At 43.6% G+C, this 22,358-nt stretch overlaps 1 protein-coding gene across 3 annotated transcripts in view; it reads right to left on the bottom strand.

The window, feature by feature from the left end:
- Positions 1–22,358, bottom strand: part of RAB3GAP2 (RAB3 GTPase activating non-catalytic protein subunit 2) — a 189,861-nt gene that overhangs the window by 5,524 nt on the left and 161,979 nt on the right. For all 3 annotated transcript variants that reach the window (XM_078784331.1, XM_078784333.1, XM_078784332.1), the window contains exons 33-34: positions 20,674–20,763; positions 7,709–7,918 (exon numbers count right to left, since the gene is read on the bottom strand). In XM_078784331.1, coding sequence (XP_078640457.1) covers positions 7,709–7,918; positions 20,674–20,763 — 300 coding nt within the window. The remainder of the gene's footprint in view (positions 1–7,708; positions 7,919–20,673; positions 20,764–22,358) is intronic.

Here is a 22,358-nt window from a genome sequence, read left to right as displayed (position 1 = left end):
AATTTTCGGTGCTAATTTTTCGTACATGTATACACAATCGTCGGTTAATGGTATCGAGTATTCTGCGGCCTAGTACTCGTAGGCTTAGACTACCGTACCGTCTCTGACCTTGTGGTTTGTTTTTCTCTCAGCGATTCGTCGAATGCGCTGAAATTATTTTCGTTCTCTGTTTCGTACCAGTCGTTCACCCCGTACCTCCTTGTTTAATATCTGTACTCACAAAAAAAAAAAAAATCAAAAAAACCCCAAAAATGCATTTCCTTCCCAGGTCTTATTTGTTTATTTGTTGTTCTTTTTGTTCGTTCGTTCTTCGTTCGCGATCACGCGGTTAGAAATGTATAATCTCTCCCCTGAACAACTATTTTCTCTCATATATTATAACACCCTTTTCTTCTTTTCCTACAAAAGGATGCTTTCGTCTTGCTCACCAAATCTATTCATTCCAAAAAATATATATAATACCATCTCTTACAGTTCCTCCTTTCTACATTCCCTAAACTATCCAGAACTCCATCCCTCCTCCAGTGTCCTCAAACGTATTTTTGACTCGAAGGTCTCAAACTCATTTTGCAAAAAATGTTCGTTTCCCATGAATCGTACACTTTTCAAAATCCAATCTCACCCCTCCCCTCCAAATCCTCCCCATCACCCATCCCTTTCAAATCTCCCCCCCCTCCTAAACTCCTCCCACACCCCTCCCCTCCGAGACTCTCCCTCGCTCCTCCCCTCCTAGACTCCCCTCTCACCCCTCCTCCTCAAAGCATCCTCCCTGCTTCTTCCTCCTTCCAACTTTCACCTTCATCTCCCCAAACCTTCTGCCTTGCTCTTCCCCCTCCTCAAATAACACCTCACTGTGCCTCACCCAATCTCCATCAAACCTTTTGTCCGCCCCATTCTTCCCTTTCTCCAAGCTATTCTGAAATCTCTGACACACCTTCAACAGCTCTCCCTACCTCTTCCTCCTCTTCCACATCTTACCCTACCCCTCCCCCCCGCCTGTTCTGGACCCGATGCTCCCCCTTCCTCTACATTAACGGTATGGACCTCAAACATCCGGGGCCTTCGCTCAAACTTGACTGACCTCTCCATACAGGTTGCTTCTGACAAACCAGATGTGATCTGCTTAACAGAAACTTTCCTCCTTCATGATGTCTCTGATGCCTTGGTATCTCTCCCAGGTTACTCCCTCCTCCGGTATGATAGACCTGAGCCTCGTCCTGGAGGTGGGGTTGCTATCTTTATAAAAAACTCTCTTCCTCACTCGCCCTCCACTGCCCTCTCTCCACCTCACCCCCAGGAATACCTTTGGCTACGGCTTCCCCTTCGCTCCCACCTTTTGTTCATATGTGTGTTGTACCGTCCACCAATCAGCGATGACTCCATCTACATCTCACTGTCTGATAATATGGACCAACTTCTATCTACCCATCCCAACTCTCTCTTCCTCATATGTGGTGATTTCAATTGTCACCATGCCAGTTGGCTGGGTGTGGGTACCTCTCTCACCAGCCATGGCTCTTCAGCAAAGGACTTCTGCGACTCACTGGGACTGACACAATCTGTCAATTTCCCGACCCGGATCTCAGTCAACGGAGCATCTTCTCTTCTGGATTTGGTTATGACAAACTTCCCTGAAAATGTCTGCTGCTCTTCTTCTGCTCCAATCGGCTCATCTGATCATGTGCTTGTCAAAGTGGACATCTCTCTGACCATTCTCAGAGAGCCTCCTCAGCGTCGACGAGTCTGGCATTTCACTCAGGCCAACTGGCACGGTCTTCAAGCAGCCATCAATCATCTGGACTGGTCTCCCATCTCTACCGCCTCTGACATCAACTCATCCTGGGAATTCTTTCAAAGTAAATTGCTCTCTCTCATGCACAGATTTATACCATCTCGTCTTCAGTTGTCATACCCTTCCTCCCGTCCATGGTACACGGAATCTTGTGGTGAGGCTGTTGCCCTGAAACAACTTGCTTTCGTCTCCTGGAAAGCAAATCCAAAGGAAGGAAATCTCATTTCCTTTCACAAAGCCCGAAACAAGTGTGTGTCCACCCTCAGGAGAGCCAGGAAACAATATCTCACCATTCTCAAGACCGAACTCTCTTATCTGTCTCCCTCTTCCAAAACCTGGTGGCGTCTGGTCAAATCTGTTTCTGGTGTTTGTTCCCCCTCCATCCCCTCCCTCACCTCAAACGGCTTAACGGCTGACTCCGCACGTAAAAAAGCTGAATGCCTCAACTCTGTGTTTGCCTCTAAATCTTGTGTCCCAAACCCATCCCTCTCTGTACCCACCGTACCCAGTCGTACCCAGCTGCTCCTGGACTCTGTGTCCTTTCCTCCTGACAAGGTGGAAAAGTTTCTGTCAACCCTCGACTCTGATTCTGCAACTGGTCCTGACGGCATCAGCCCACGGGTCCTAAAATCATGTTCATCTGCTCTTTCACTCCCTCTTTCTGTTCTCTTCACCCTCTCTTTTGCTCAAGGTCATCTGCCATCTGCTTGGAAATCAGCCAACATCACCGCTTTGCACAAAAAAGGTGCAAAAACAGATCCCAGCAACTACAGACCAATCAGCCTTCTCCCAATTATCAGCAAAGTCATGGAATCCATCATTGCTTCAGATATTAAATCTTTCCTCTTCTCCAATGGCTTGATCTCTGATCATCAATTTGGTTTCAGACCTGGTCACTCTACTCTGGACATGCTGCTTCTGCTTTCTCAACAATGGATGGAGGTCCTCAACGCCAAACAGGAAATTAGAGCTGTCTCCCTTGACATTTCACATGCCTTCGATACGGTCTGGCACCCTGCTCTGCTCTCCAAACTCTCCTCCTTTGGTATCCATGGAAATCTCCACGCATGGCTGGCGGACTTCCTCTCTGGTCGTAGTCAACGTGTGGCCCTGAATGGGTTTCTCTCATCTCCTCTTCCTGTTCAGGCTGGAGTTCCCCAAGGTAGTGTTCTGGGCCCTGTGCTTTTTCTGGTCTTCATCAATGATCTCTCTGACTCTCTTGAAAATCCTCTCTATCTCTTTGCTGACGACTCTACTCTCTGTCACTCCATTCCTCATCCCTCAGATCGGCAGTCTGCAGCCTCTTCACTCTCTGCAGACCTGGACAAAATCACAGACTGGTCAAACAAGTGGAACATGTCTTTCAATCCTGACAAATCTCACACTCTTACAATGTCTCTCCGAAAGGACCGACTGGACAACCCTCCCATCTACTTTCTCAACAATCCTCTCCAAGAAGTTCTGTCGCTCAAGCTTTTGGGTCTCACTATCTGCCATGATCTTTCTTGGGAAAACCACATTTCCAAGCTGGCCTCCAAAGCCAGTCGCCGACTGGGCATCCTCCGTCGTGCGAAGTCCTTCCTTGGCACACCTGAGCTCCTCACCACATACAAGGCTTTCATCCGCAGCTCAATGGAATACTGTTCCCCCCTCTGGGCTGGTGCTCCTGCCTCACACCTTGCTCGGCTTCACGCTGTTGAGGCCAAAGCTTTCAGAATCATTGGAATCTCCTGCGATGTAGTCAACGCCGAGGGCCTTTCACTCACTCACCGCAGGCAGGTTGGTGGTCTTTCTGTCTTCTACCGACTCCTCTCCGGCCTTGCTCCCCCAGCTCTCTCTGTGCTCTGTCCCCCCAATATTCCTTCAGGTCGCACAAGATCTGCCTGCAACCCTCTTATGGTTAAACTGCCAAAGTCTAGGCTCTCTGCTCACCTTCACTCTTTCATTCCCCTTTTCTCCCGCCTCTGGAACAAACTCCCCCACTCCCTTCAATCCCACTCCTCCCTCCAGGTCTTTAAAACAGCTGTTCACCACCATCTCTTATCGTCCCCCATCGAAAACCTTGATCTTTTCTACCCCCGGTAATTCACCCCAGAGTCCTTGCAGTGTTCATATGTTTTAATCCTCTCCCACCTCCCCCCAAGTCCTCCCGATGTCCCTGCTCTCAAATGTTGTGTTTGTGTCCTTCCCCCTCTTCCCCCTCTCTTTTGTGTCCTTCCCCCTCTCTCCCCATCTTGTCTGCTGCTCCCCTTTTTTTTTGTGTTTTGTGTGTCGGTTTTGTCTTTTTGTGTGATTAATGTTAGCTCTTTCACGAGCCTTGATCTTGCATACAAAAAAAAAAAAAAATAAAAAAAAAAATAAAAACCCCATCGGGTATATAATATGGTGATAAGGATGAAGGTGGTATATGATATAGTGAAGTTGATTTCCAGTCCTTATCCAAAAAGTCTGAAATTTCATATATCTGATCTACAACCTGATGTGATTGAAGAATTAAATTTATGATGTCATCGGTCACGTGGCCTTGCGGCCATATGGGATTGAAAATAAAAACATTAAATAAAAACAAGTAAATAACAAAAATAGAAAATAACAAGCGTTACGCCTAGGTCCCCCGTCGGTGAAGTGATGTGAGTTGACAAAGTGGAGGACGCAAGGTGGCCATCTTGGATTTTAACGTGGCGAACCAATTTTCAATAGCGTTCTTCCTTATGCGTAGATACACGCACACACCAGATTAGAAGTTCGTAGTTCGTTTATATTTCAAGATATTTCGCTCACAAGGTTCAGACATATATACAGACTTGGCATTTAATATGGAATTTTTTTTTTTTCTTGACTTGGGTTTACTTTCTGAACTCGGTATATCAATCTGGTGAGTTTCTTTTACACTTCGGTGATTTCTTTGTTAAAAGAACCATGTCACTGATTGTCTGTCGCAGCAAGAAGCCAATAACAGGATTATATCACAGGTGGTGTGACAAAATGTAAGGACAGGTACATTTGACGATTGGCTTCACAATCGGGTATATAAGGGTTGTTGCGTTCTGTATTAGTGGAATACAACTGCTGCACGTCTACAAAAGTTATTGCCGCTTTCCCTGGAGATGGTCCGTCAACTCAACAATGCTGTTTGTCATTTAGTGGTGGCTTTACGAAATTCCGGCATGAAACAGCGTGCTATTGCTCGGCAGTATCGCATCACTCAAGGTCAGGTGTCAAAGATCCTGAAACGAAATGCTCAGAGGGGTGTCCCTACTCCAATACCGAGGTCAGGACTTCCCCGCAGAACCACAAGAAGGGATGATCGTCAGCTGCACCGGTTAGTCCGCAATGGCCGTACCAAGTCAGCTAATCGGCTTAGGGCTGAGTGGCAGTAACTGACAAATGTGCCTGTATCCAGAAGGCTAGTCAACCAACGACTGGTTCAAGCAGGCTATCGTGCCAGGCATCCCCTGAGAAAGCCACGTCTGACCAGAAAACACCGCCAGCGCCGATTGCAGTGGGCCAGAGAGCACCGTCAATGGCAGCCAGGACACTGGAATCATGTGATCTTCAGTGACAAGTCTAGATTTCTGGTCTATCGTCAATATGGCTGCGTCCGAGTGCGCAGACAAGTGCATGAAGCCTACAACGAAGATTGTATAGTGCCAAGAGTCCAAGCTGAAGGTGGTGGGGTGACCGTTTGGGCTGCTTTTCATGCAGGGGGCAAAACTGACCTGGTTGTTCTGAATAGAAACCTGAACCAGTTCAAGCACAGGGCCATTCTGGAAGAAACATTGCTTCCATTTGTTCGTGCAGCCTTTCGAGGAAACTTTGTCTTCCAAGATGACAATGCACGGCCTCATCGTGCTCGCATGATCCAACACTTTCTTGCTGACCGTGGTGTAGAGCATATGGAGTGGCCTGCCATGTCCCCGGATATGAATCCGATAGAGAACTTGTGGGCAGAATTAACGCGTCAAATCGACAACTTGGACCAGCAGCCTGCCTCTGTGCGTGAATTGCAGCAGGCTATTGTCACTGCATGGCAAGCGATTCCTGTCCAAACCCTGGCAAATCTCGTGAACAGCATGCCTCAACGTGTACGTGCACTCCTGAATGCTCGTGGGGGTTACACGAAGTACTGAACTGTAATTTTACTGTCCATAATCCCAGTCGTAATTTAACTTTTGTTTTTGTTCAAAAAATTTTTTGGCTAATGTGCAAAATAAAGAGATACTTCTGGAAAACGCACAGAAGTTTAACACAGTACTGTCTGTGAATTGAGTTCGATATCAGTTTCCATCACTTTCAAGGATCAATATATTTGCTTTGAAATGTCATATGTGGTTTTTGTCTCTTTTAAAGGTCACATTAACAAAATCTAGAATAATTTCAACATAATTCCAATGAACTTTTGGTTCTAAGTCATCTTGAAAAGTAAGTTCACCCCACAAAAAAAATATTCCATATTAAATGCCAAGTCTGTATATGGTGGTAGCCATCTTAGATTTTGACGTGGCGACCAAATTTGCAATAGCGTTCTTCCTTATGCGTAGATACACCTACACACCAGATGAGAAGTTAGTAGTTCGTTTATTTTTCAAGATATTCTGCTCACAAGGTTCAGACATACATGGCGGCGGCCATCTTGGATTTTAACGTGGCGACCCAATTTTCAATAGGGTTCTTCCTTATGTGTAGGTACACCCACACACCAGATTAGAAGTTAGTAGTTCGTTTATTTTTCAAGATATTTCGCTCACAAGGTTCAGACATATATATATGGTGGTGGCCATCTTGGCGTTTGACGCACCCACACACCAAATTAGAATTCGGTCCTTCGCTTACGCATGCACGCACTCACATCCGCACGCATGCACGCACGGACAGACGGACGCACGGACGCACACACGGACGGAGGGGAAAACCATAGTCCACCTTTCGCTCCGCGGTCCGACGGGGGACAAAAACGCTTGTGAGAGATAACGCTTGAGAGATAGCGCTTGTCGAGGCCCCACAGTGTCAAGGATCGTGTGTTAGACCCCACTGTGATTGGGCTGGTGCTCCTTGGCTCTGTTGTGTGTGAGCTGGCTCCCTTGGGGTATGAGAAGTATACGCCGGCGACGGAGCAGCGGGTCCGCATAGATAAAGGATGTGACTGCACCGAGCAAGGAGATGCCTGCGCAGAGTGATGGACGTGTCTGGTCCTCCCTTTGCCTCCCATGTGTCGCCTCATTCGGTATGTTGGGCATCCCAAAGGGGAATTCGTTAAATAGAGTTTAAATTCTGATAACTGGCATGAAATTAGCCCACACTTGGAATAGGATCGCTGGCTTTACGTCTTGAGCGAGCGGCCTACCAAACTTAGCTCCAAGCTCAGCCGTCGCTTGAGCAAGAACTCATTGTGTGTGTGTTTTCCCACAAGGCACCATTCTCGGCTGCATGCCGGGGAATGTGCACGTGACAATACTATTTGTCTGAATTGCTTACAAGAAATGGTTTATAGAGAAAAGCTATTAATAAGCTCAAGGAAACCATTAATGCATCAATGTGTTAAAACTAAACAAACCTTTTATGGCTGAGACAGAAATAAGCAGAAAGGAAAGTAAAAATCGAAAGAGATAGAAAAAAAAAATGACAGAAGAAGTCACAAAATAAATCGCAAAAAAGAAATAAAGACCGGAAATATGGTAGCCATGTTGAAGTTAGGTGCTTTATTGCATTAATTTAGTATTTAAATCTCCCCTCTGGTTTGGATTATGTTGAACCTTCTATGAACAGTATGTCGCAAAACATGGTTATTTGGTTTGTAGATGGAACCGCACACCTTCAATATGGCAACATTACCTTGGTCTGACAGATATACTTGTTTTTGTTATCCTCAACACATCCTTCAATAGTCTGCAAATTAAAAATTGTTACTGAAATCACCTCCTCTGCCAAAAGGTCATGACCAGCATTGTAGAGCTCAACAGCGTATTGCTGCTTGAGGAAGTCTTCATTGACCTGCAGATGCAGGGCGAGCTCAATGGCACGTTCTGGCCATGGTCCAGGAAGTTTCTGGTCAGTCGACACTGATGTTATTGACGGTGTCCCAGAAGCAATGGCTGCGACCACAGCCGAGACCAGTCTCAGCAAGAACTAGTTCATCAGGGAGGTAAGAAAAAGTGAATGAGTGGCCAAAAAGCAGTTGCGTGAAACAATCACAAGCAATGCCAATGAAAGAAGGGACTGACAAGGAGAAAATGCTGAATCACTAAGTTACAACCACAGCTATAAACAAAATGAAGACACCAATGGGAACAAAAAAACAAAAACCTCATTGAAGACAATGTGGGTCATTGAGAGAGGAAAGAAAAATCCCCTAATACCATTCAAATATTGGCTGTGTGCGTGCACGCACGCGCACACACACGCACGCACGCACGCAGACACACACACACACACACACACACACACACACACACACACACACACACACGCACACGCACACACACACACACACACACACACTAAAAGATTGGAGCGGTTGGGATTATACATGAAAAAAAGAAAGAATGGCGCTTCCAAGAAGTACTAGTTTTTCTCCGCAAATTTGAGGAAATAAGGAAAAGCAGAAAAGGTCTCAGGCGACGTTTCACCCGCTTCACAAAGGCTTCCTCAGGCCAATAGACCACGAGCCCCGGCACGTACCAGGTTTTTATTCACCATGTGGCTGCTTCTGGTCACGTGCCGGTGCTCCAGGTAAGGTTTTTTTTTTTTTTTTTTTTTTTTTTTTGCAAACCTCAAGCAAATAAACGTCAACGCACATCATTGATGGGTTGCTGTTCTTTTTTGTTATTACTTACACATGATCTGGTGTTACTTACACATGAAATAAATTTGAAACAAAGGCTAGATCAACATGATAAAGCAGTTCGGCTAGAAAGGTGACAAAGTCAGCCTACGCTCGTCATTGCGTGCAATCTAGCCACAAATTTGACTTTAATGGGACCCGTATCCTCGACCCCGACGACACATTGATACTGGAAGCATTGCATGTGAAGAGCTGAGAGAGAGATCTGACTGGGGAGACTGTGGACATACCCACACAATACACACCTCTCATACAAATGGCAAAAACTGGATGGCACAAACAGCTGGATAAGGTGAGCAGCAAACAACAACACTAAATCCCAAACACCACACCCATGTGTGTACAACATCCAATGGAAATTTCAAAAATCACACAACCCACACCTCATCGCGTCCAACCCGGACACGAAACCAACCATGTTCATGCGCCGGGAACACAACAACAACAACAAAAACAACAAGCGCACACACACATGCTCAAGCACGCTCGTACAACACCAGATCATGTGTTAAAAAAAAAAAAAAAAAAAAAAAAAAGTGTTGTACGAGTGTGCTTGAGCATGTGTGTGTGCGCTTGTTGTTTTTGTTGTTGTTGTTGTGTTCCCGGCGCATGAACATGGTTGGTTTCGTGTCCGGGTTGGACGCGATGAGGTGTGGGTTGTGTGATTTTTGAAATTTCCATTGGATGTTGTACACACATGGGTGTGGTGTTTGGGATTTAGTGTTGTTGTTTGCTGCTCACCTTATCCAGCTGTTTGTGCCATCCAGTTTTTGCCATTTGTATGAGAGGTGTGTATTGTGTGGGTATGTCCACAGTCTCCCCAGTCAGATCTCTCTCTCAGCTCTTCACATGCAATGCTTCCAGTATCAATGTGTCGTCGGGGTCGAGGATACGGGTCCCATTAAAGTCAAATTTGTGGCTAGATTGCACGCAATGACGAGCGTAGGCTGACTTTGTCACCTTTCTAGCCGAACTGCTTTATCATGTTGATCTAGCCTTTGTTTCAAATTTATTTCACTTTTACCAATGTAGAATTGGTCACAGTCTTTGCATGATGAAAGGTAAACGACTCCAGATACATCACCTGTTAATATTGTGGACGTCCATTTTGAAATGCCATTGGGGATGGTGTGTAGAGGCTTGTAGGCCACACCAATCCGTGCGCTGTGTACTATCTTGCTAATCCTTTAGGAAAAACCCCGGGTAGTACGACAGTGCCCAAGCGTGTCTGGTTCCTTCCGTTCTGTCAGTTTTGGTTCTTTCAGGGTAGGGATCAGGACTCTAATCCTAACTGATATCCCTTTGCTATATCCATTTTAGAGCAGGACCCCTCTAACTAATCCTAACTGATATCTCTTTGCTATATCCATTTTTGAGCAGGACCCCTCTAACTAATCCTAACTGATATCCCTTTGCTATATCCATTTTTGAGCAGGACCCCTCTAACTAATCCTAACTGATATCCCTTTGCTATATCCATTTTAGAGCAGGACCCCTCTAACTAATCCTAACTGATATCCCTTTGCTATACCCATTTTAGAGCAGGACCCCTCTAACTAATCCTATCTGATATCCCTTTGCTATACCCATTTTAGAGCAGGACCCCTCTAACTAATCCTAACTGATATCCCTTTGCTATACCCATTTTAGAGCAGGACCCCTCTAACTAATCCTAACTGATATCCCTTTGCTATACCCATTTTAGAGCAGGACCCCTCTAACTAATCCTAACTGATATCCCTTTGCTATACCCATTTTAGAGCAGGACCCCTCTAACTAATCCTAACTGATATCCCTTTGCTATACCCATTTTAGAGCAGGACCCCTCTAACTAATCCTAACTGATATCCCTTTGCTGTACCCATTTTAGAGTAGGACCCCTCTAACTAATCCTAACTGATATCCCTTTGCTATATCCATTTTAGAGTAGGACCCCTCTAACTAATCCTAACTGATATCCCTTTGCTGTACCCATTTTAGAGCAGGACCCCTCTAACTAATCCTATCTGATATCCCTTTGCTATACCCATTTTAGAGCAGGACCCCTCTAACTAATCCTAACTGATATCCCTTTGCTATACCCATTTTAGAGCAGGACCCCTCTAACTAATCCTAACTGATATCCCTTTGCTATACCCATTTTAGAGTAGGACCCCTCTAACTAATCCTAACTGATATCCCTTTGCTGTACCCATTTTTGAGTAGGACCCCTCTAACTAATCCTAAATGATATCCCTTTGCTGTACCCATTTTAGAGCAGGACCCCTCTAACTAATCCTAACTGATATCCCTTTGCTATACCCATTTTAGAGCAGGACCCCTCTAACTAATCCTAACTGATATCCCTTTGCTATATCCATTTTAGAGTAGGACCCCTCTAACTAATCCTAACTGATATCCCTTTGCTATATCCATTTTAGAGCAGGACCCCTCTAACTAATCCTATCTGATATCCCTTTGCTATACCCATTTTAGAGCAGGACCCCTCTAACTAATCCTATCTGATATCCCTTTGCTATACCCATTTTAGAGCAGGACCCCTCTAACTAATCCTAACTGATATCCCTTTGCTATATCCATTTTTGAGCAGGACCCCTCTAACTAATCCTAACTGATATCCCTTTGCTATATCCATTTTAGAGCAGGACCCCTCTAACTAATCCTAACTGATATCCCTTTGCTCTATCAATTTTAGAGCAGGACCCCTCTAACTAATCCTATCTGATATCCCTTTGCTATATCCATTTTAGAGCAGGACCCCTCTAACTAATCCTATCTGATATCCCTTTGCTATATCCATTTTAGAGCAGGACCCCTCTAACTAATCCTAACTGATATCCCTTTGCTATATCCATTTTAGAGCAGGACCCCTCTAACTAATCCTAACTGATATACCTTTGCTGTACCCATTTTAGAGCAGGACCCCTCTAACTAATCCTAACTGATATCCCTTTGCTATATCCATTTTAGAGCAGGACCCCTCTAACTAATCCTATCTGATATCCCTTTGCTATATCCATTTTAGAGCAGGACCCCTCTAACTAATCCTAACTGATATCCCTTTGCTATATCCATTTTAGAGCAGGACCCCTCTAACTAATCCTATCTGATATCCCTTTGCTATATCCATTTTAGAGCAGGACCCCTCTAACTAATCCTAACTGATATCCCTTTGCTATATCCATTTTAGAGCAGGACCCCTCTAACTAATCCTATCTGATATCCCTTTGCTATATCCATTTTAGAGCAGGACCCCTCTAACTAATCCTATCTGATATCCCTTTGCTATACCCATTTTAGAGCAGGACCCCTCTAACTAATCCTAACTGATATCCCTTTGCTATATCCATTTTAGAGCAGGACCCCTCTAACTAATCCTATCTGATATCCCTTTGCTATACCCATTTTTGAGTAGGACCCCTCTAACTAATCCTATCTGATATCCCTTTGCTATACCCATTTTAGAGCAGGACCCCTCTAACTAATCCTATCTGATATCCCTTTGCTATACCCATTTTTGAGTAGGACCCCTCTAACTAATCCTATCTGATATCCCTTTGCTATACCCATTTTAGAGCAGGACCCCTCTAACTAATCCTATCTGATATCCCTTTGCTATACCCATTTTAGAGCAGGACCCCTCTAACTAATCCTAACTGATATCCCTTTGCTATATCCATTTTAGAGCAGGACCCCTCTAACTAATCCTATCTGATATCCCTTTGCTATACCCATTTTAGAGCAGGACCCCTCTAACTAATCCTATCTGATATCCCTTTGCTATACCCATTTTAGAGCAGGACCCCTCTAACTAATCCTAACTGATATCCCTTTGCTATATCCATTTTAGAGCAGGACCCCTCTAACTAATCCTATCTGATATCCCTTTCATATATCCATTTTAGAGCAGGACCCCTCTAACTAATCCTATCTGATATCCCTTTGCTATACCCATTTTAGAGCAGGACCCCTCTAACTAATCCTAACTGATATCCCTTTGCTATATCCATTTTAGAGCAGGACCCCTCTAACTAATCCTATCTGATATCCCTTTGCTATACCCATTTTTGAGTAGGACCCCTCTAACTAATCCTATCTGATATCCCTTTGCTATACCCATTTTAGAGCAGGACCCCTCTAACTAATCCTATCTGATATCCCTTTGCTATACCCATTTTTGAGTAGGACCCCTCTAACTAATCCTATCTGATATCCCTTTGCTATACCCATTTTAGAGCAGGACCCCTCTAACTAATCCTATCTGATATCCCTTTGCTATACCCATTTTTGAGTAGGACCCCTCTAACTAATCCTATCTGATATCCCTTTGCTATATCCATTTTAGAGCAGGACCCCTCTAACTAATCCTAACTGATATCCCTTTGCTATATCCATTTTAGAGCAGGACCCCTCTAACTAATCCTAACTGATATCCCTTTGCTATATCCATTTTAGAGCAGGACCCCTCTAACTAATCCTAACTGATATCCCTTTGCTATACCCATTTTAGAGCAGGACCCCTCTAACTAATCCTATCTGATATCCCTTTGCTATATCCATTTTAGAGCAGGACCCCTCTAACTAATCCTAACTGATATCCCTTTGCTATACCCATTTTAGAGCAGGACCCCTCTAACTAATCCTATCTGATATCCCTTTGCTATATCCATTTTAGAGCAGGACCCCTCTAACTAATCCTATCTGATATCCCTTTGCTATATCCATTTTAGAGCAGGACCCCTCTAACTAATCCTAACTGATATCCCTTTGCTATATCCATTTTAGAGCAGGACCCCTCTAACTAATCCTATCTGATATCCCTTTGCTATACCCATTTTAGAGCAGGACCCCTCTAACTAATCCTCACTGATATCCCTTTGCTATATCCATTTTAGAGCAGGACCCCTCTAACTAATCCTATCTGATATCCCTTTGCTATACCCATTTTTGAGTAGGACCCCTCTAACTAATCCTAACTGATATCCCTTTGCTATATCCATTTTAGAGCAGGACCCCTCTAACTAATCCTAACTGATATCCCTTTGCTATACCCATTTTTGAGTAGGACCCCTCTAACTAATCCTAACTGATATCCCTTTGCTATACCCATTTTAGAGCAGGACCCCTCTAACTAATCCTAACTGATATCCCTTTGCTATACCCATTTTTGAGTAGGACCCCTCTAACTAATCCTAACTGATATCCCTTTGCTATATCCATTTTAGAGCAGGACCCCTCTAACTAATCCTAACTGATATCCCTTTGCTATACCCATTTTAGAGCAGGACCCCTCTAACTAATCCTAACTGATATCCCTTTGCTATACCCATTTTTGAGTAGGACCCCTCTAACTAATCCTGACTGATATCCCTTTGCTATATCCATTTTAGAGCAGGACCCCTCTAACTAATCCTATCTGATATCCCTTTGCTATACCCATTTTTGAGTAGGACCCCTCTAACTAATCCTAACTGATATCCCTTTGCTATATCCATTTTAGAGCAGGACCCCTCTAACTAATCCTAACTGATATCCCTTTGCTATACCCATTTTTGAGTAGGACCCCTCTAACTAATCCTAACTGATATCCCTTTGCTATATCCATTTTAGAGCAGGACCCCTCTAACTAATCCTAACTGATATCCCTTTGCTATACCCATTTTTGAGTAGGACCCCTCTAACTAATCCTAACTGATATCCCTTTGCTATACCCATTTTAGAGCAGGACCCCTCTAACTAATCCTATCTGATATCCCTTTGCTATACCCATTTTTGAGTAGGACCCCTCTAACTAATCCTAACTGATATCCCTTTGCTATACCCATTTTAGAGCAGGACCCCTCTAACTAATCCTAACTGATATCCCTTTGCTATACCCATTTTTGAGTAGGACCCCTCTAACTAATCCTAACTGATATCCCTTTGCTATACCCATTTTAGAGCAGGACCCCTCTAACTAATCCTAACTGATATCCCTTTGCTATATCCATTTTAGAGCAGGACCCCTCTAACTAATCCTATCTGATATCCCTTTGCTATACCCATTTTTGAGTAGGACCCCTCTAACTAATCCTAACTGATATCCCTTTGCTATACCCATTTTAGAGCAGGACCCCTCTAACTAATCCTAACTGATATCCCTTTGCTATATCCATTTCAGAGCAGGACCCCTCTAACTAATCCTAACTGATATCCCTTTGCTATATCCATTTCAGAGCAGGACCCCTCTAACTAATCCTAACTGATATCCCTTTGCTATATCCATTTCAGAGCAGGACCCCTCTAACTAATCCTAACTGATATCCCTTTGCTATATCCATTTTAGAGCAGGACCCCTCTAACTAATCCTAACTGATATCCCTTTGCTTTATCCATTTTAGAGCAGGACCCCTCTAACTAATCCTAACTGATATCCCTTTGCTATATCCATTTTAGAGCAGGACCCCTCTAACTAATCCTAACTGATATCCCTTTGCTATATCCATTTTAGAGCAGGACCCCTCTAACTAATCCTAACTGATATCCCTTTGCTATATCCATTTTAGAGCAGGACCCCTCTAACTAATCCTAACTGATATCCCTTTGCTATATCCATTTTTGAGCAGGACCCCTCTAACTAATCCTAACTGATATCCCTTTGCTATATCCATTTCAGAGCAGGACCCCTCTAACTAATCCTAACTGATATCCCTTTGCTATATCCATTTTAGAGCAGGACCCCTCTAACTAATCCTAACTGATATCCCTTTGCTATATCCATTTTAGAGCAGGACCCCTCTAACTAATCCTAACTGATATCCCTTTGCTATATCCATTTTAGAGCAGGACCCCTCTAACTAATCCTAACTGATATCCCTTTGCTATACCCATTTTAGAGCAGGACCCCTCTAACTAATCCGATCTGATATCCCTTTGCTATATCCATTTTAGAGCAGGACCCCTCTAACTAATCCTAACTGATATCCCTTTGCTATACCCATTTTAGAGCAGGACCCCTCTAACTAATCCCATCTGATATCCCTTTGCTATATTCATTTTAGAGCAGGACCCCTCTAACTAATCCTATCTGATATCCCTTTGCTATATCCATTTTAGAGCAGGACCCCTCTAACTAATCCTAACTGATATCCCTTTGCTATATCCATTTTAGAGCAGGACCCCTCTAACTAATCCTATCTGATATCCCTTTGCTATACCCATTTTAGAGCAGGACCCCTCTAACTAATCCTAACTGATATCCCTTTGCTATATCCATTTTAGAGCAGGACCCCTCTAACTAATCCTATCTGATATCCCTTTGCTATACCTATTTTAGAGCAGGACCCCTCTAACTAATCCTAACTGATATCCCTTTGCTATACCTATTTTAGAGCAGGACCCCTCTAACTAATCCTAACTGATATCCCTTTGCTATACCCATTTTAGAGCAGGACCCCTCTAACTAATCCTATCTGATATCCCTTTGCTATATCCATTTTAGAGCAGGACCCCTCTAACTAATCCTAACTGATATCCCTTTGCTGTACCCATTTTAGAGCAGGACCCCTCTAACTAATCCTAACTGATATCCCTTTGCTATACCTATTTTAGAGCAGGACCCCTCTAACTAATCCTATCTGATATCCCTTTGCTATATCCATTTTAGAGCAGGACCCCTCTAACTAATCCTAACTGATATCCCTTTGCTATATCCATTTTAGAGCAGGACCCCTCTAACGAATCCTATCTGATATCCCTTTGCTATATCCATTTTAGAGCAGGACCCCTCTAACTAATCCTAACTGATATCCCTTTGCTATATCCATTTTAGAGCAGGACCCCTCTAACTAATCCTAACTGATATCCCTTTGCGATATCCATTTTAGAGCAGGACCCCTCTAACTAATCCTAACTGATATCCCTTTGCTATATCCATTTTAGAGCAGGACCCCTCTAACTAATCCTAACTGATATCCCTTTGCTATATCCATTTTAGAGCAGGACCCCTCTAACTAATCCTAACTGATATCCTTTTGCGATATCCATTTTAGAGCAGGACCCCTCTAACTAATCCTAACTGATATCCCTTTGCTATATCCATTTTAGAGCAGGACCCCTCTAACTAATCCTAACTGATATCCCTTTGCTATATCCATTTTAGAGCAGGACCCCTCTAACTAATCCTAACTGATATCCCTTTGCTATATCCATTTTTGAGCAGGACCCCTCTAAATAATCCTAACTGATATCCCTTTGCTATATCCATTTTAGAGCAGGACCCCTCTAACTAATCCTAACTGATATCCCTTTGCTATACCCATTTTAGAGCAGGACCCCTCTAACTAATCCTAACTGATATCCCTTTGCTATACCCATTTTAGAGCAGGACCCCTCTAACTAATCCTAACTGATATCCTTTGCTATATCCATTTTTGAGCAGGACCCCTCTAACTAATCCTAACTGATATCCCTTTGCTATATCCATTTTAGAGCAGGACCCCTCTAATTAATCCTAACTGATATCCCTTTGCTGTACCCATTTTTGAGTAGAACCCCTCTAACTAATCCTAACTGATATCCCTTTGCTCTATCCATTTTAGAGCAGGACCCCTCTAACTAATCCTAACTGATATCCCTTTGCTATATCCATTTTAGAGCAGGACCCCTCTAACTAATCCTAACTGATATCCCTTTGCTGTACCCATTTTTGAGTAGAACCCCTCTAACTAATCCTAACTGATATCCCTTTGCTATATCCATTTTAGAGCAGGACCCTTCTAACTAATCCTAACTGATATCCCTTTGCTGTACCCATTTTAGAGCAGGACCCCTCTAACTAATCCTAAATGATATCCCTTTGCTATATCCATTTTAGAGCAGGACCCCTCTAACTAATCCTAACTGATATCCCTTTGCTATATCCATTTTTGAGCAGGACCCCTCTAACTAATCCTAACTGATATCCCTTTGCTATACCCATTTTAGAGCAGGACCCCTCTAACTAATCCTAACTGATATCCCTTTGCTATATCCATTTTTGAGCAGGACCCCTCTAACTAATCCTAACTGATATCCCTTTGCTATATCCATTTTTGAGCAGGACCCCTCTAACTAATCCTAACTGATATCCCTTTGCTATATCCATTTTTGAGCAGGACCCCTCTAACTAATCCTATCTGATATCCCTTTGCTATATCCATTTTTGAGCAGGACCCCTCTAACTAATCCTAACTGATATCCCTTTGCTATATCCATTTTAGAGCAGGACCCCTCTAACTAATCCTAACTGATATCCCTTTGCTATATCCATTTTTGAGCAGGACCCCTCTAACTAATCCTAACTGATATCCCTTTGCTATATCCATTTTTGAGCAGGACCCCTCTAACTAATCCTAACTGATATCCCTTTGCTATATCCATTTTTGAGCAGGACCCCTCTAACTAATCCTAACTGATATCCCTTTGCTATATCCATTTTTGAGCAGGACCCCTCTAACTAATCCTATCTGATATCCCTTTGCTATATCCATTTTTGAGCAGGACCCCTCTAACTAATCCTAACTGATATCCCTTTGCTATATCCATTTTAGAGCAGGACCCCTCTTACTAATCCTAACTGATATGCCTTTGCTGTATCCATTTTTGAGTAGAACCCTCTAACTAATCCTAACTGATATCCCTTTGCTATATCCATTTTTGAGCAGGACCCCTCTAACTAATCCTATCTGATATCCCTTTGGTATATCCATTTTAGAGCAGGACCCCTCTAACTAATCCTATCTGATATCCCTTTGCTATATCCATTTTAGAGCAGGACCCCTCTAACTAATCCTAACTGATATCCCTTTGCTGTACCCATTTTAGAGCAGGACCCCTCTAACTAATCCTAACTGATATCCCTTTGCTATACCTATTTTAGAGCAGGACCCCTCTAACTAATCCTATCTGATATCCCTTTGCTATATCCATTTTAGAGCAGGACCCCTCTAACTAATCCTAACTGATATCCCTTTGCTATATCCATTTTAGAGCAGGACCCCTCTAACGAATCCTATCTGATATCCCTTTGCTATATCCATTTTAGAGCAGGACCCCTCTAACTAATCCTAACTGATATCCCTTTGCTATATCCATTTTAGAGCAGGACCCCTCTAACTAATCCTATCTGATATCCCTTTGCTATATCCATTTTAGAGCAGGACCCCTCTAACTAATCCTAACTGATATCCCTTTGCTATATCCATTTTAGAGCAGGACCCCTCTAACGAATCCTATCTGATATCCCTTTGCTATATCCATTTTAGAGCAGGACCCCTCTAACTAATCCTAACTGATATCCCTTTGCTATATCCATTTTAGAGCAGGACCCCTCTAACTAATCCTAACTGATATGCCTTTGCTGTATCCATTTTTGAGTAGAACCCTCTAACTAATCTAATTAATTTAATTGCATTGGCTTTGCAAGATGACACAGCCCATGCCCGAGCTGCCAAGGCTCGTGCTGCACTGTGTTTGTGGGTGATTGGGTTGCAGGAATTAAAACGCAGTAAAATCTGTTGGTGTGGATTAGTTTCCTGTAGATCTACGTCTTTAGGTATCCATCAAGCTTACGGTGTACCTCCACATCCAAAAAGGCCAATTTCCTTTTTCCATTTAAATTGCAAAACGAATGCTGCGGAATACCCGACAAAGTTGCCCAAGTAGGTGGTCCACCACGTCTGTATGTACAATGGCGAAACTGTCATCCACGTACCTGTTCCAGTATCGTGCGAGGCAATTATTATGGGACTCAAATATCTTTAGTTCAAGTTTCTCCATTTCCAAGTTAGCCACAACAGCAGAGACCGGTGAACCCATAGCTGTGCCAAATATTGGTCGATGGTGTGTACTGTGCCAAAGTTATCAACTGCAGTTTCCCCAGCCATAACGTGTCCATGCTCCACTCACTCAGCTTCAGCTAGCCACCCTGTGTCTCTTCAGATGTGCAGAACCAATGCACGGGCATCTTTCTTTTCCCGCACCGCTAATTTATCGAACCAGTTTGTCACTCTCCTTTCCCCACCAATTACAACCTTCAACAGTGCAAGGTCTGGATCAATAAGCTATCCTCGTCTTCACAATCCTTTTTTTTATTTTTTACTTCCTTCCCTTTTAATAGGAGCACATTTTAATGCTTAGGTCGTTTTATTTAGCTTATGACTCTGCAACTGCAACTTTTTTTTTTACTGTTCAAAAAAGAAATAACTCAGCTGAACCAATAATGGCCGTTAACGAAGAGAAGAGAATAGATTGTATGGCTACCTTGTCGGGTTGGTCTATATGTGGTTGTGCTGTAACAGAGTTTGAATGGAAATCTATATATATGCTTCATCCGTGTTTGCATCATGCATATACATGCCCTGCCCATGTGTTGCATCATCTATGCATGATCTATGCTGCAGCGGGCACGGCATGATTTCCCTTTAGACAGTGGATTTATGTGATAAAAACATGGGTTTTACCAACGCACCGGAGCGTTTTATAATAAGGCAAAAATGATTTCAAACCTCTCAGTTTTGGTAAGCTGCCCGGAGCATTCTATATTCGAAATAATCTGGACACGAAAGCCGTTCCAAAATAGTGTTACCAGTCCAAAATTAGGTGGTTCACCCTTAAATGCCAGAAGGCAACTTGAAATGGGCATCAAATGCTGCCTAGAGATGTCAGCCCTGCCAGGAACCCTCCAACTGAATATAATATAAAGTTTGAATAACAGCATCAAGATTGAAGATTACCTTTGGTTAGAGTACGTCATTGGTATTTACAAGCATTAACAGTTTTGGGGGTGAAGGGATGGGGGAATTAGGGGAGAAATGGATTATCAAGGGTAAAATAATTGAGAGATATTGGAACTGAGCAAGACAACCAAAGAACAGCAAATAATTACAGATGCCAAATGCATAAAATGAAATAAAACAGTTCATCAAAAATGCCTTCAGCTGCTCTTGAAAAGCTCGGTAATGGTTTGAATAATAATAATATTACAGACACTTAGTAATGCTCTATGCGGTGTGGCACTGACCTGCTGTCGGAGTGAAACAAGCTCTGGATCCATTTCCCCAGAAGGTAAGAGAGGAAGGGTGGAAAAGTCTTTAAAGAAGGCATATTTTCCCTGAATTTAAGAGAAAAAGAAAGGCAATATGCAGAATTTATATTTATAGTCAGGAAATAAAGGTAAGTCAGGAAAGCAATTGCATTTGACACTGTATACCACTTAATTACAACTTGCACAGTACAGACAACTATTTAACATTTCATCTTTACTCGATCTCTGGTGGAATCCGGTCAGTGTGGCTGGGGCTTTGGGCTTCCAGTGACGATGCCTGGGGCTACTGATGGAGGACAATGAAATAAAAAGTAACCCATAGTTACCTCTCTCATCACTCCACTCCACTTCACTTCTAACTTTTTGACCAAATGACATTCCTCCCCGATTGTGACGCACTTTGATCGTAGTGGGGACGCTTGCATGCTCCTGTGCCTCTTTGCGCTATACTGGTGGGAGCTTTGCTCCTGGTAGGTCTTACCTAGCCAGGCAGGTCAATGGGTAGGAGCCAGACTAAGAGTAGTCACACATTTTTTGGGGGTATAAAAAATTTTTTACACCTGGTCTAGACGCCCATAGGGGGTGTTTGGATATGGACACCTAGTAGGGCTGAAACAAGACCTGTCAATGGGCAGAGGAGCTCCCTGTGAGCCAACGGCCATCCGTATCTGGTGCTCAACTGCGTCTGCGGACGTCCTCCTGCAGTCGGTTACCTTTCTCTAGGAGGTTGGTGGCAGGATTTGCACTCAGGCCACCATAAAAACATGTCATTACGCAACATGCACAAAGAACACAATAAAAAAAAACCACTTCGTGGGAATACCTCCTGTGCAGCTGCCCTTCATAGAGCAGCTCACCGGATGATGGGATTGGGGACCCCCATTCTTTGATAATACGAGGAAAAGCACGGGGTAACTTTCCTTGGTTGGGTTGTGGACGTGTGTGTTGCGGTGGTGCTGAGGCGTCGTCCACCAGACGACGGTCTCCTTGGGTTAACCTGAGGCGGCCCCTTTGGGTGGGTGCCTGAAACGTTCTTACTCTAAGAGAGGATGATCACCTGTCTCTGCTATCATATGAGCTCCAGCGTTTGAACATCAGTGTTGCAGCACTTTCTAAGGTTTGGAGGCTGGATAGTGGTGAGATCATGGTGGGTGGTTACACCTACTACTGGTCTGGTCGCTTTGACGGTTACCATGCCCATTGAGTTGCTATAGCTGTGTCCAATAAGCTGACTCCAATGATAGAGTCGAGGTAACACCGGTCAACGATCGTATTATGAGACTGAGGATTTGTCACTCTTTGGGTGTCATTTCCCTGGTCTCTGTATATGCGTACATGCTCGGTCTCTGTATGAGGAAAGTGATCTCACTGTGAAGGACGCATTCTATGCCACGCTCGAGTCTGTGGTTGATCAGTGCCCCAGGAGAGATACTCTTCTAGTCTTGGGGGATTTCAATGCATCGACTGGCACTGACAGGGATGGTTATGAGGCATGTGTTGGTCCCCATGGATCTGGGACTGTGAACCAGAATAGCACTAAGTTCTTCGGCTTTGCAAGAAGTCATGGACTTAGGGTGGCTGGCTCATGGTTTCAGCGCCCACAGCCTCATCACTGGACTTGGTATTCCAATGTTGGTGGTGTGGCAAAGGAGATTGACCAT

The sequence above is a fragment of the Myxine glutinosa genome, chromosome 9, assembly GCF_964187855.1.
Source record: "Myxine glutinosa chromosome 9, kmMyxGlut1.1, whole genome shotgun sequence".
In the NCBI taxonomy this organism is placed as follows: domain Eukaryota; kingdom Metazoa; phylum Chordata; class Myxini; order Myxiniformes; family Myxinidae; genus Myxine; species Myxine glutinosa.
This window is presented reverse-complemented; position numbering and strand designations above follow the sequence as displayed.